This window comes from Malaclemys terrapin, chromosome 3 (genome assembly GCF_027887155.1).
Source record: "Malaclemys terrapin pileata isolate rMalTer1 chromosome 3, rMalTer1.hap1, whole genome shotgun sequence".
Taxonomy (NCBI): domain Eukaryota; kingdom Metazoa; phylum Chordata; order Testudines; family Emydidae; genus Malaclemys; species Malaclemys terrapin.
Genome location: NC_071507.1, coordinates 124,294,350 through 124,307,482, shown reverse-complemented (window position 1 = coordinate 124,307,482; position 13,133 = coordinate 124,294,350). Strand labels below are relative to the sequence as shown.

Here is a 13,133-nt window from a genome sequence, read left to right as displayed (position 1 = left end):
AATGTATGTCGTGTACAGTCCAGCCCTCTCCTGAACACTACAAATATATTAAGTCCATTATTCCTTTAAGAGACTAATATGCCAGTTTGTTATCTTAAATAGTTACCAAGACACTTCAGTCTAAAAACGGTGGATTAGATAAAACAGTAAAAAAAAGTTTAATAACGACAAAGAGAGAGATTTTGAGTACAAATAATTAAGCATAAAAGTCAGAAATGGTTACAAGAAAAATAAAGATAAAATGCTTACTAGTGCCTGACTTAACAAACTATATTAGATTCAAGCAAAGTTTCTCACCAGATGCTGCAGCACATTATTGACCAAATTAATTTTCCTAACATCCTGGAGAAGTAGGTATTCTCATTTTATAAATGGGGAAACTGAGGCATTTTCCAATGTCAGATTGTGTATCCAAGTAACAAGATAGGAAAAAAAGTTGGTGTCAGAACCATGTTCACAGCTGCTGATTCCTAGGCCTGTATTCAGACCACAACTTTTTTTTCTATCCATGCTTTTCCTCATGTGTGTCTGTCCTTAATCCATGTTCATTCAATGTTCTCTATACTATTCTCCATATTGTTCCATTTTTCCCATTCAGAAATTATCTTCAATCCAGTAGGATTTTACTCTTGCTGCAGAAGTCTGGGGACAGAGAGTGCCTCTTGTGTCTCCTGCACAATAGATGTGTGGTCTTTCTGGATCCTCTCACCCACTTGCTGCAAGGCACCCCACTCTGACTAATCAGTGTTGCCAACTCTTGTGATATTTTTGAAAGACTCATGATATGTGGCATTTTTTCTTAATGCCCCAGCTCCTTGAGTCAAGTCATTATGTGAAAGTATCATCTTTAAGTAAGTTTTTAGCCCTCATGAGTGAGAAATAAAGCTTGAAACTGTGACCAGAGTATATTGTGAAGGCTCAGAGACTAGAAGGTAAATAAAAAGAACCCAAAACTTATTTTTAAGCCAATCTCCTGATTTTTTTTTTTAAGTCCTGACTGTCATGCTGTCTGGAGTGGCTCACGACTGAGAGTGCCTATCTCAGGGCAGAGATCCCAAACTGGTGGGGTGTTTTATAATTAGATTTCACCAAGCCAGTGACAAATATGAACTCCTGGATCACTGTAACAATCTTACCATGGAGCCACAGACAGTCCCTTTAGACTCTCCAGTCCATCTTGCCACCCAGACAAACTGGACTTTGTGATAAAATGGTTACTTACATAAAAAATGACATCACATTTAGGTTGTTTCCAGTCCCAAGAAACCAGTCACTTTCCCCAGATCAATTGGTACGCTAGATCAGTGGTTCACAAACTGTGGGTCATGACTCCATTTTAATGGGGTCGCCAGGGCGGGCTTAGACTTGTTGGGTCCTGGAGCCTAAGCCAAAGCCCGAACCCCACCACCCAGGACAGAAGCCTGAGCCCCACCACCTGGGTGCACCCTTTGGCTTCAGCCCTGGGCAGCGGGGCTCAGGTTACAGGCCCCTTGCCTGAGGCTGAAGCCCTTTGGCTTTGCATCCTCCTGCCCAGGGTGGTGGGGCTTGGGGTTTGGCTTCCCCACCAAAGGCAGCGGGGCTCAGGCAGGCTCAGGCTTTGGTCCTCCATATGTCATAATTTTTGTTGTCCGAAGGGGGTCACGGTGCAATGAAGTTTGAGAACCCCTGCACTAGCTTTTACACCAAAGACAACGCTGGTAGCCAGTTCTATAGTAAACTAAGTAAAGGTTTATTAGCTAAGAAAAGGAAACGAGAGTTATTGAGAGGTTAAAGAAGGTAAAATATATGCACAAGTGAGTCACAGTTTGTAATTCCAAATGCTGGAAGTTATGTAATAAACTGCCAGTTTTTCAAAAGTCTTTTCAAGGTACACAGATTGTCTCTGGGGATCTCCACTTTGTATCAGGTACACTTCCCTGTAAGAGTCCAATCAGCACAGAGATGCAGGATCTTTCCTTGAATCCACACTTAGAGCTTCTCACTGAAAACAAGCTGACAGAGTCACTACCCACATGGGCTTTTCCTTTGATGATGGAGTGAGGAATGAATTTTGAGTCTTTGACCTCCGATCATCACACATGATGACCACTTGCTTAAAAATTAACACTTTTCTGTTAAAGTTCTTTATTTGCATTCCACAAGGCTTCTTTCTTGTTTGATGGGTTATTTAGTTACAGGGGTGTATACAATGTAAATCTTTGCTACTGTGTTATAACGGGGATACAGATAAGTGAAAACAATGCAAGTAACATCCCACTAGTTTTCATGAAGTTTAAACACCAAAGGCTCTTATACCTTTAACAAGCACTTTGATCTATATACTAATACACAAATGAATTGGCCTGGGGCTCTGGCATGAGCTGGCACCTGGTCTGCCAGCGTCACACTAATTCATGACTTTTGAAAGGGTTGGAATTAGCAATACTGCTAATACAGCAGGGGTCTCTTATGTCTACAATCTCCACTCTGCTCTCAGCCAATTGGCAAGGACAGCTTCTGTCTCAGAGAAAAGAGCATTGTGGTGATATTCCCCAACTGTGCTTTACGTTCAGACCTGACAGTGTGAGCAATACTGACCAGGGAAGCAACGAGTTCTTTGGGAGTATAGGTCCTGGATCCCCAAGTTCACCTTTTGCTTTGTTGGGTCAAGGAAGCCTTGTAACTGAATAACTGTGAATAGAATAGAACTGACCAGCACCCTTTTAAATAATTTCTATTGTCAATATCTCATGTGGCATTGATCAAACAGTTAAAAAAAATTATTTATCATCCCTCCAAAACAGAATTGGTGAACTTTTTGAGAATTAAAACATGGTTGAAAGCAGTATGTATGTATGTGTGGGGGGAGGGAGAGTTATAAATTGTTTTTCAAAGATTTCTTATTCTTATAATTCTATTTCCACAACATTTTCTCTGCCCGTCCCCCTCTTTTTCTTTTTCTTTTTCTTTTTTTAAACAGATGAAACATGTAAAAGAGAGGCTTGGTGAAAATGTACAAGAAGAGGTGCTTCTGCTGTGTCTTGGTATCACTTCAGGAGTCGGCCGATTGATCTTCGGCAGAGTTGCAGACTATATTCCTGGTGCAAAAAAAGTTTATTTACAGGTACAGCTACTGCATGATGATTCAGTGGACTAACTGTCAGCTTTGTTTGTTTTGCTAGTTAATATTTTTGGCAATAAGATCTGAGTTGGTGATTAAAGCTATGCAAAACCATTCATTTTCATTTTAAATATACAGTATGTGTGCAATGAAAGTCACAAATGAGGTGCACATGTTTGCTGCTACTAACAAATGTAAATTTTTGCTGCAGGAAAATTGCAGATTTGCCCTATTGTGAAATGCAATTTTCATGAGAAATTTCAGAGAAAAAGCACTTCTTTTTCTGTGAAATAGAAAGACTTTTGTGCATTCCAAAACTGACTATGGTTTTTGCCTTCCTGAAACCAGAATTGTCCACTAGTTTCTCCAGCATTTTTTTGAGTACAACTCTAGTGGCGACACATGAAGTCGTGTGCCCCTCATAATAACTTGTGTGATTGCATGAAACCTTACTTTTTTGAGGCAAATGTCACTGTTTTTGGTATGAGATCTTCCTGCTGTATGCATTACTTTTCCTCTGAGTTAGAGAGCATTTCAAAGCAGGCAGCTTGTCTGTCCTGCCAACTAGAAGAGGGCACTATACTTACAGGAAAATGCATTTGTCTAGATACATAATAGAAAACTACCTAGAAAATGTTACGTGATTCCTTTTTATTTAAAACCGCTTTTAATGTCACATACACATGTAATGTAAATGTATCTGGACAAATGATAATCTTGGGAAAACATGCAAGATTCAGGTTTTTTAGCACAGTGTATTCTTACTAGTAGCTGAAAGCTCATGCTGTTGAACAGGTGTAATTCATAAAGACAGGAATGATTTTTTTTTAAAGCCAAAAATGGCTGAGAACTTAAAAATTGGATGGTAACAGACCACGAATCCCAGTGATGATTGAACCTGGAGATATTCTAAACAAGAAGATCTCCCAGCCTGCTCGTAGGTGTTTCTCCATCACTTCGCACTCTGTGCTGACATTTTAGGTTTCAGAATAACATTCCAGGCTTCAGAATGATATTCCTGGAATCCTTTTTTATAGATTAAACCATTCAGATCCTTGAGAGTTTGGTTTGCAAGGGAGTTTATGAACTACACCCTACAATTTGGTCTGCAGGAACTGGAAGTGAACAAAATTCCTTTAAGTTTTTTAAATTCAAACCTTTAGGAAGAATGTATATGCAGTTACCAATACCAGGGTCCTCCAGGACTAAGTGCATGAGTCTCTAAAGCTTAGAACCCCTTTTTACCTTTGTTTTTGAAGGAGAAGGAGCTGGTGATCTACCTCACTCTTTCCTCCTAGAGGCAGGTGGCCATAGATCTCATGCTGTTTGGAGATTTTAAGTGGCCGCTTCCTTCCCAGTAGCATGCTCAGGGGGCAGAAGTTACGGGAACGGATGCCTTTGTGAGCCCTTTGATGAAGGTTTCTGAGGGAACAGGATGTGCTAAGGACCCTTGCTTTTAATAGTGAGAAAACTCTTCTGTTGCTAGCTGGTTCTGTTGAGCTGAAGTTCAGAGACATGCTGTAATCTATTTAGCATAGTAGCTAGAGAACTGTTTTGGGGTTCCCTAACAACTACATGCTAGAAAACATACCCTATAATACCTAGGGTATGGATGCTAGAGAAGGGTTTCCTAGTTATACTGCACTAAAGAGTCAACTAGTATCATTTGGCAGCAAGTTATGTTTTCCCTATTCCTTAATGTCCTATTCCCATGCTAATAAGACCTTGTAGATATGTACCTTAAAGACCCCAATGGAGGAAGTGGCTGTTTGTCATCCCCAAAAACCCCAAGGAAGTGGCAAAAGGAGCCACTTGGCCCATGCAGAAAGGACAAGGAAGCGTATTACTGCCCCTCAAGCCTACAAAGACACCTACATTTGGGTAGAGATTGGAGGCTCACAGGTTTTCCAGCTGTGCAAACAATTTTGTTTCATATTCATGAACAAAGTTTTTTGAAAGCCTTGGAAAATATGAGTAGGTTTGAGGTCTAATGCAAATATTTTGCACAGCTGTAGTTCTGAAGGGTTTTTAGGTAGTATTAAGTACTTCAAAAAAGAATGGGAAGAGAAACTTATTCAGAAATAACAAGAGAGACATCTAATGGATTTTAATTGCACTGCATTCAATGGACAGTGCTGCTGTGGAAGACTGCCTTTCTGTAGATGAACAGATCTTCGTTACCATGGCTATGTACGTTTACTCACATTTAAGAGATTCAAATGGGGAGGATGAAGGAACAACCGAACATACTTTTGGACTGATTTCTAACCTACTGTAACACTTAGGAGATTTTATTATTGCTATGACCAGAAAAGAAAAGTTGCACGTAGTTTAAAAGGCACCACAATCTTATCTCTTCATCTGATAGTTGTCAAACTTGCAATAATACTCATTAAGTTCTGTAGCTGAATCATTTACTTTGAAGCATCAGTTGTTACTCCAGGATTTCCTTTTCTTTAGATGGCTAGGGTAAAAACTCTGACATTCTCTTCCAGAACATAGATTTTACTAATTAAATGACTACGGATCTTCTGTTTCAACTAATTTAAAGAGAGGAGACAGGTATGCTCTCTCTGTCTCATTAAGCCAGTTTCCTGCATCTGTCTCTTCTGCCTCAAAGCAGCACTTTTAAGAGGGGAAGTGAGTATTCACCGTCTCTCCAAAGTGGTATGCTAGTTTTTGAAACAGTCCACCAGTAAATTCAGCATTCCTTCATCCTTCACATTTGTATCTCTTAATTGAGAGAGTAGATGTGGATAATCATGGTAATTGAGATTTCTTTGGCTACAAAAAGACAGGCAGTATTTTACAACAGTATTATCCATAATGTGTACAATGTGCCAGTATCTAACATCTTCAGTAACTCTAGTTATGAATTAAATGGTTGACTAATGCAACTAGATATCTACTTTCCACTAAGATTCTACCATCTGGAAATGATTTACAAGGATTCTCCTTTGCAAATTTTTAGCTATCTGCTACATTTTCTTTATCCTTCTTTAGGAAGTTGCTTTGTTTTGTAGAAGTTTGCTTCCTAAACAAGTTGTTTGGTTCCATGACAATGCAACCTGAGTCTTTTAGCCTATCAGAGTTAGTGTTTTATTTTTCACTTCTGCTTTAACTACAGCAAGCAAAGTACACTTGAGTATAACCCTAACTGTAAGATCAACCAGTGTGTGTTTATGGTTTTGTTTTTTATTTTGTTTTATTTTGGGGGGAGGGGCAGGACACCTGGAACTTGAGGTCTATTTTGGGTAGTGGGAGACAAAAAGAAGAGATATAAAGCTTTCTGAATCTATCTTTCCACCATAGGCTAGTTATTTGCCCTTGGCTCTATGTAAAATGTATTTCCACACTATAACTTTTCCAATTAACCGTGATTGTGATAAGGGATTCTTATCATATTCTGTGTTTCTCAGCCTTTTACTATTTAACTATTAAATGTCACAGATAAGATGGATTAATCTTTGTCTATACTTGAATGATTGGTTAATCTGAACTTTGTCTAAAATGGTCACTGTTTTTTCCTAGTCCAATGGAAGTTGCTTTGGAACACAACCTAGAGGCTTATTGACAATGTTTTTATGTAACCACAGCTTTTATAGGAGCAAAATTGGACTGCTTTTAGAAGAGCAATATTGGACTACATCAGCAGTCCTCTGCTTACACTCAGCCATGATTCTATCTCCTAAAGAGGTGATCTAGTACTAGAATTTGTCTTTGATAGCCAGACCTATTTTTGCCACTATTTTAGTTAAACCTGCTGAAAAACAAGTCTAATTGAAGCAGTGGCAAAAATTAATCTGGCCGGCAATGTCTTGTCTACACTTTGGCTCCCAAGAGTTCTGCAGAAGTGGCCTTAGAACTAGTGGGAATTCTTTTGTAAATTTCCTTAGTGTAAACACTGCCTAAAAAGTCTTCTGTGGTTTATGGGACATAACAGGATTGGGAAATGCTCCTCCATGAAAAACTCTTTCCTCTGTTCTGGCATTTCTATGAAAAGTACTGATTTCTGCAGATAATTCGCAACACCCCGATTCCCTGAATATGCTACATCATGTTACAATGCCTGAAAGAAATTTATACTCCTGGTGGAATTATGCACCACTGCGCAATGCAGAATTTGCACAGAAATTAATGTTCTATGCAGAATATCCTTTTCCCCCCCACACAAATGGGTTGCAGAGCTGTTAGCTGCTGCTCGAGCTGCTGGACCTGGCAGAGCCCAGCTCTCCAGCTCGCAAATAGAAGACACTGCCAGGATGGGGAGGAGGAGCTGGATAGTTCCCAGCAGCTGCAGATGTTTTTAAAATGTCGATGTGCATGGAAACTGAGTCATCCATCATTACTGTGGAGTAAGTAGTAGAAACTTTGGCAGGAAGCAAGGAACTGTTTTGTGGTTCTTTTTGTTTTTTGGGGTTTTTTTATACAATAAATATAGGTAACCAATTTAATTCTTCACAGTTGTTATGAAGCCTGCATTTACTCCCTATTTTACAACTTTCATTGATTTGATGTGATTTTTTTTTTAACTTTTTTGACATTGTCTAGGTGATATCATTCTTCTTAATTGGCCTGATGTCCATGATGATTCCACTGTGCAATTCCTTGGGAAGTCTCATTGCTGTCTGCCTCTTCATGGGTCTGTTTGATGGCTGCTTCATTTGTATCATGGCTCCTATTGCCTTTGAGCTAGTTGGTGCACAGGATGTCTCCCAGGCCATAGGATTCCTGTTAGGACTCATGTCAGTACCTATGATAGTTGGTCCACCCATTGCAGGTAAATGTTGGGACAGTCTGTAGTCTGTTTATCTAACATTGATCTATTTACATTAAATTTGATTTCTCAAATATTCATTTTCTGAATTCAAGATGAGATACAAGCTTTTAAGATGAGACAAATGCTGAAGGTTAGTTGTGTATCATTTTGTTTGCTCTAAAATGTACGGTAGGGTATCTTCTTTCCCTGGATTATTGATTTACCTTTAGTTTTCCTAGTTTACTTTTGTCCTTGAATTCTTATTTGTCCTTGGTATCTTCAAGCACATAGGTATAAGAGTTTGCCCTCTCAAAAGGAAACACAGGCTTTCAGGTTGGATTTAATGATCTGATATTTTCCCCATTTCTGAGTGTACAAGCCATAACCTGTAGTCCTCTGATCATATGTGCAACCAACTTAGACTGCGTCTACACTGCACACCATTGACAGCAGCATGTAGGGTATGTATAACTACCTGCTACAGTGACAGACAGGCTCCATCCACATTGTGATGTGTAGCTATATGTGTCAGTGAAAGGCTTTGGCGGGGGGAAGCAGTGGGGAAAGGTTTTGCAGTGGGGAATTGTCAGATTCTTTCCCTGCTGTCTCCCACTGCCAGAACCTTTCCCCTCTGCTGGAGTCTTTCATTGTGACAGGGAAAGGCTCCGGCAATGGGCAGGCAATGGGTAACTATCCTGCTAAAAATAGCATTGTAGACAGGAGAAGGCACTGCTTGGGTGAGTAGGATACATACTCAAAGGGTTCAGGCGTGGCCTTATTGTACCCACCTAAGCCATGCCTCACAATCTACATTGCTGTTTATACCTGTGCTAGAGGGGCATGTTATGTGTGTACTGTACACATCGCTGAAAGGAAGGTGCAGTGTAGACATACTTTTAGAGACTATAAGCAATTTTCACTGTTTTCTGAAATTTCCATATGCATATGTGAGGAGAGAGGCTGCAGTTCACTTAATTGCTTCTTAAAAACAAAAGTATTGGCTCCAAAGGGTATGTCTACACGGCAATAAAATACTCACAGCTGGGTGTGTTTTACTGCAGTGTAAACATACCCAAAGAGTCTAGTTCCTGGGTAGTAGAATGGTTGGCATAACGCACATCCTTGCAGATGGGGTTTTAAAGTTTGTGTGTGGTATAAAAAGGGTAATGTTGTTTAGGCTGTATAGGCCTGAAAGGAACACAAGTTCCCCAGAAAAATAAAATGTTATATTGCTCCTTTTTATACAGTCTTTAGCATTCGTTCATTTTGCTTGCACTCAATCTGATTGGGGCCTTTGTATGCTACCATAATATCAATATTTAATAATAATTAAAAAGGTTGACTAGTAGGATGTAATTTAATTGAGAACTATTGTAGGATAATAATAAACAAATATTAAAACTTGACTAAATTAAAATTTTGCTCAAATTACTTTAATCAAACTATCATTGATATTTAGGGCATGTCTACACTTACCTCCGGAGCGATCAATCCAACGGGGGTTGATTTATTGCGTCTCGTGAAGACATGATAAATCGACTGCCGAGCACTCTCCCGTCGACTCCGGTACTCCACCAGAATGAGAAGCGTAAGCGGAGTTGACGGGGGAGCATCAGCAGTTGACCTACCGCAGTGAGGACACTGCGGTAAGTAGCTCTAAGTCCGTCGACTTCAGCTACACTATTTTTGTAGCTGAAGTTGCGTGACTTAGACTGACTTAGCTCGCTGCCCTCTCCCTTGCCCCATCTCCCCCCGTGTAGACCAGGCCTTATGTGGCCCGCTAACATCATTCTATTACTACATATGTTTTTTAAATCTTTGCCTGGGTTAAAAAATTTAGTTTACTTTTATGACAGAAATGACACCTCATTCTAAGGCCAAAAGAAGCGAAATATGATTTTACACTTGGACATATTTTTCAAGATTAAAATGTTAGTTTTTGTTCAGTAAAATGTACTAATAAACAAAATGTTCATTATACTTTTTAATATTCACTTTTACAATTTCAGCATTTATTTGTTTCTTTGTGAAAGTAAAGATTATGACTTTTAGGGTGAAGGTTTTCTCTCTAGAGAGAAGTCAACTTATTTTAATCTTTCTATTTCTAAATTATGGCCCATTAGGTGAGTAAAGCAGGACAACAAACTTCAGTGTTTTTTCCCGTGATACACAATATGAACATGACAATCTTTGGGAAAGGGTTTGTAGCTCAGAGGGCACATGATTCCCAGGTTTAGCCTAGGAGCAAACAGATAGACCAGAACAAAAAGATTATCCTGTGACTTAAGGCACTGAGCTGCAGGAGACCTAGAATCTTGTCCTGTGATCTGTCACAGATATCCTATATGATGTTGGGCAAATCGCTTAAGCCAGAATTTGGAGAATTTCTAGTGGGCTCCCATAGCAATTGATTCTCAGCCAAAGATTGTTTAATATTTTTATATCTGGAAGAAAATATAAAATCATTGTTGATAGTTTGCAGATGATACAGATTGGTGAGCTGCCAAATAATGACAAAGGCAGTGGTACAGATTGATCTGGATTGCTTGGTAAATTGAGTGCAATCAAATGCATATTAATCTAGCCAAATGCAGATAATACATCTAGGAACAAAGAATTTAGGCACTATTTACATAATTGGAGGAGTATATCTTAGAAAGCATTGACCATGACAAGGATCACGGGGCCATTGCTGAAAACCAACTGATTGTGAGCTCCAAATATGGTGCTCTGCTGACCTGATCTTTGGATGTAACAGTATGGAAATACTGAGCAGCCGTAGGAAGGCGATATTAACTCTTTTTATGTGGCATTGGTTATACCACTGCTGAAATAATGTATCCAGGTCTGGTGTCAGCACTTTAATAGGATATTGAATAGTTGGAGAGGATTCACAAAAGAGCCACAAGCATGATTTGTCATCTGGAAAGCACACTTTACAAAGCGAGACTATGAAGGAGTGCAATCTGTTTAGCATATGTGATGTAATGTTTAAGAGCCAGTTTGATCAAAGACTATTACCACCTGCAGAGGGAGACAATATCTTATTTAATTTATCAGACAAAGACATAACAAGATTCAGTGGCTAGAAGTTTAAATCAAAAGTTCAAAATGGAAATAAGATGCAGGGTTTTAACAGTGAGGGTAATTAACCATTAGAACAGATTTTCAAGGGTAAATTCTTCATCACTTGGAGTCTTTAAATCACGACTAGATCTTGTTCTAAAAGATATGCCCTAGTTCAGCCACCTGTTATTGGACTAGATAAATAAATCATTAGGTGAAATTGTATACCTGTGCTATGCTAGAGGCCAGACTAGATGATCATAAATATTTCCTTCTAGCCTTAAAGTCTCTGAATCTATGAATAAGCATGCTTTGAATAAAACCGCAGCAACTACATTACATATTAGTGATAATTCTCTGTTTCCCCAGGTATACTGCGTGACTACCTAGGTACCTATGATGTAGCATTTTACCTGGCTGGAGTTCCCCCCATGATTGGAGGAATTATATTATCTTTCATCCCATGGGTTCACGAAAAGAAGAAGCAAAAAGAGAAAGAAAAAGCTGTTGATGAAGAAACAACTAAGAAAATGCTGGAGAATGAAAGCACTTCAGTCTCCGGCACAGCAGAAAAGCCCAGTAAAGAATCTGAATCTGTTATTTGATGCTGTATCTTTCCACTGGACTAAATTAATTTTTACAGGAGCTAGATAAGAATTCTGGCTTTGAGTTGAAAATAGCATATTATTTTTAATGGAATGTGTGCTCAGATTTCAGAACAAAACTGCTAAGCGCTAAGAATCTTTTGTACCACTGAGTAGCTTTCTTAGGAGTCCCTGAGTCTAGTTTCAATCCATATTTTTATGGCATTTGAGGTTTTATAGTATCAGTGTGCATCTGCTAGTGATTCTGCGTTTAAGGAGATTATTGTTCTAATCTATCAGAGCATGCTTCTGGAAGTGTGAAAGCTGTTTAGTTTGATTCATTGGCCCTTCCAGGATGGCTTCAATAATTTTAGTCCATCAAGTAGAGGCAAATTCTTGTGTTGTTTTCCTGGAATTTCTAGTACCTCTTATGACTGACTTTTGTTTTAATTTCTTATGCCATTTTAACACTTTTTAAAATTCTATATTATGATAATGAATAGTCATCTTTTTTTGATCCTCTAAACTCTAATCCTTGCTGAAATTATCTTGCTTTGGGAGCTAAATTATTTAACAGATCCTCAGTTTTACTTTCTCTTAATACTCCAACATGTTCCATTTGCTTAAACCTACTCTGGATCACTTTTACCTTTATTTCTCAGTAGCCTGAACATAGAACATTTTAGGATAAGTTTGTGATAATAAATATATTAAACACTCAAAAAGTGAAGGGTATGAACTCACACAAGCAAATAAATTCAGAATTAAGGATGTTAAACCATTATTAAGTCATCCTTTGTCCCCAGTGCTACAGTGAATCTAGTTCTTTTTCAGGTAAACGTCAGAATAGCTTAGACTTAAAACCATACAAAGTGCAATACTTGGGTACAAGACCATGAGATAGACAAAGCCCGAATTCTGAATTTCTGTGGTTTTTTTCAGGATTTGACTCTTCAAAAAACAACAAAAAGACATCTTTAAGGGATACATTTTAAGTGTGCAATACAATCAATTGTTCATACCAATAAATGGAAATATATTGTACATAAGAGCTATTAAAGCAACATTAAACAAATTGGGAAGAGATTTTGCACTAAGTGAATATGCAGCTTTATTATGGGCCTTTAAAATTTTGCACATGTGATCCAACTTCATCTTTTCAAGAAATTGTAGAGAAACTGTTTGCATGCACGATTACTTATCCTTAACATATCTCTTATTACTTGTGTACTCGTAGGTATTATATATAGTTTGTCAAACCCATACTTCTGAAACATCTATTTTTCAGAAAATTATTTTAAAAAAATATAAACAAAACAGAGTGCTTTTCAGTTTATCATGATTACGCTTGCAAATATATTGTCTCTGGATTTGCATTGACAATGCAATGGAACACTTAAATAGATATTCATTACCCAGGCACACTCATCACCATCTATTTTAGTTTTCCTGTGTTAGGTGTGTCTTAACAAACAAGCTATTAAGTGTTATCTGTTGAAAATGTTACAAAAAAATTCCATTGAAAGTAATTACATAAGCATCCTAATTATTAAGAGCCAGATTCTGTAACCCTTATTCACAATTGCTTAGTATTATTGATTCATTTCAGTTTCTACTCAATATG

The 13,133-nt window shown here is 38.3% G+C and overlaps 1 protein-coding gene across 1 annotated transcript in view; it reads left to right on the top strand.

Moving 5' to 3' along the window:
• Window positions 1–12,595, top strand: part of SLC16A10 (solute carrier family 16 member 10) — a 143,756-nt gene extending 131,161 nt beyond the window's left edge. The window contains exons 4-6 of the mRNA XM_054023135.1: window positions 2,960–3,103; window positions 7,652–7,880; window positions 11,295–12,595. Coding sequence (XP_053879110.1) covers window positions 2,960–3,103; window positions 7,652–7,880; window positions 11,295–11,530 — 609 coding nt within the window. The 3' untranslated portion in view covers window positions 11,531–12,595. The remainder of the gene's footprint in view (window positions 1–2,959; window positions 3,104–7,651; window positions 7,881–11,294) is intronic.
• Window positions 12,596–13,133: the final 538 nt, after the last annotated feature.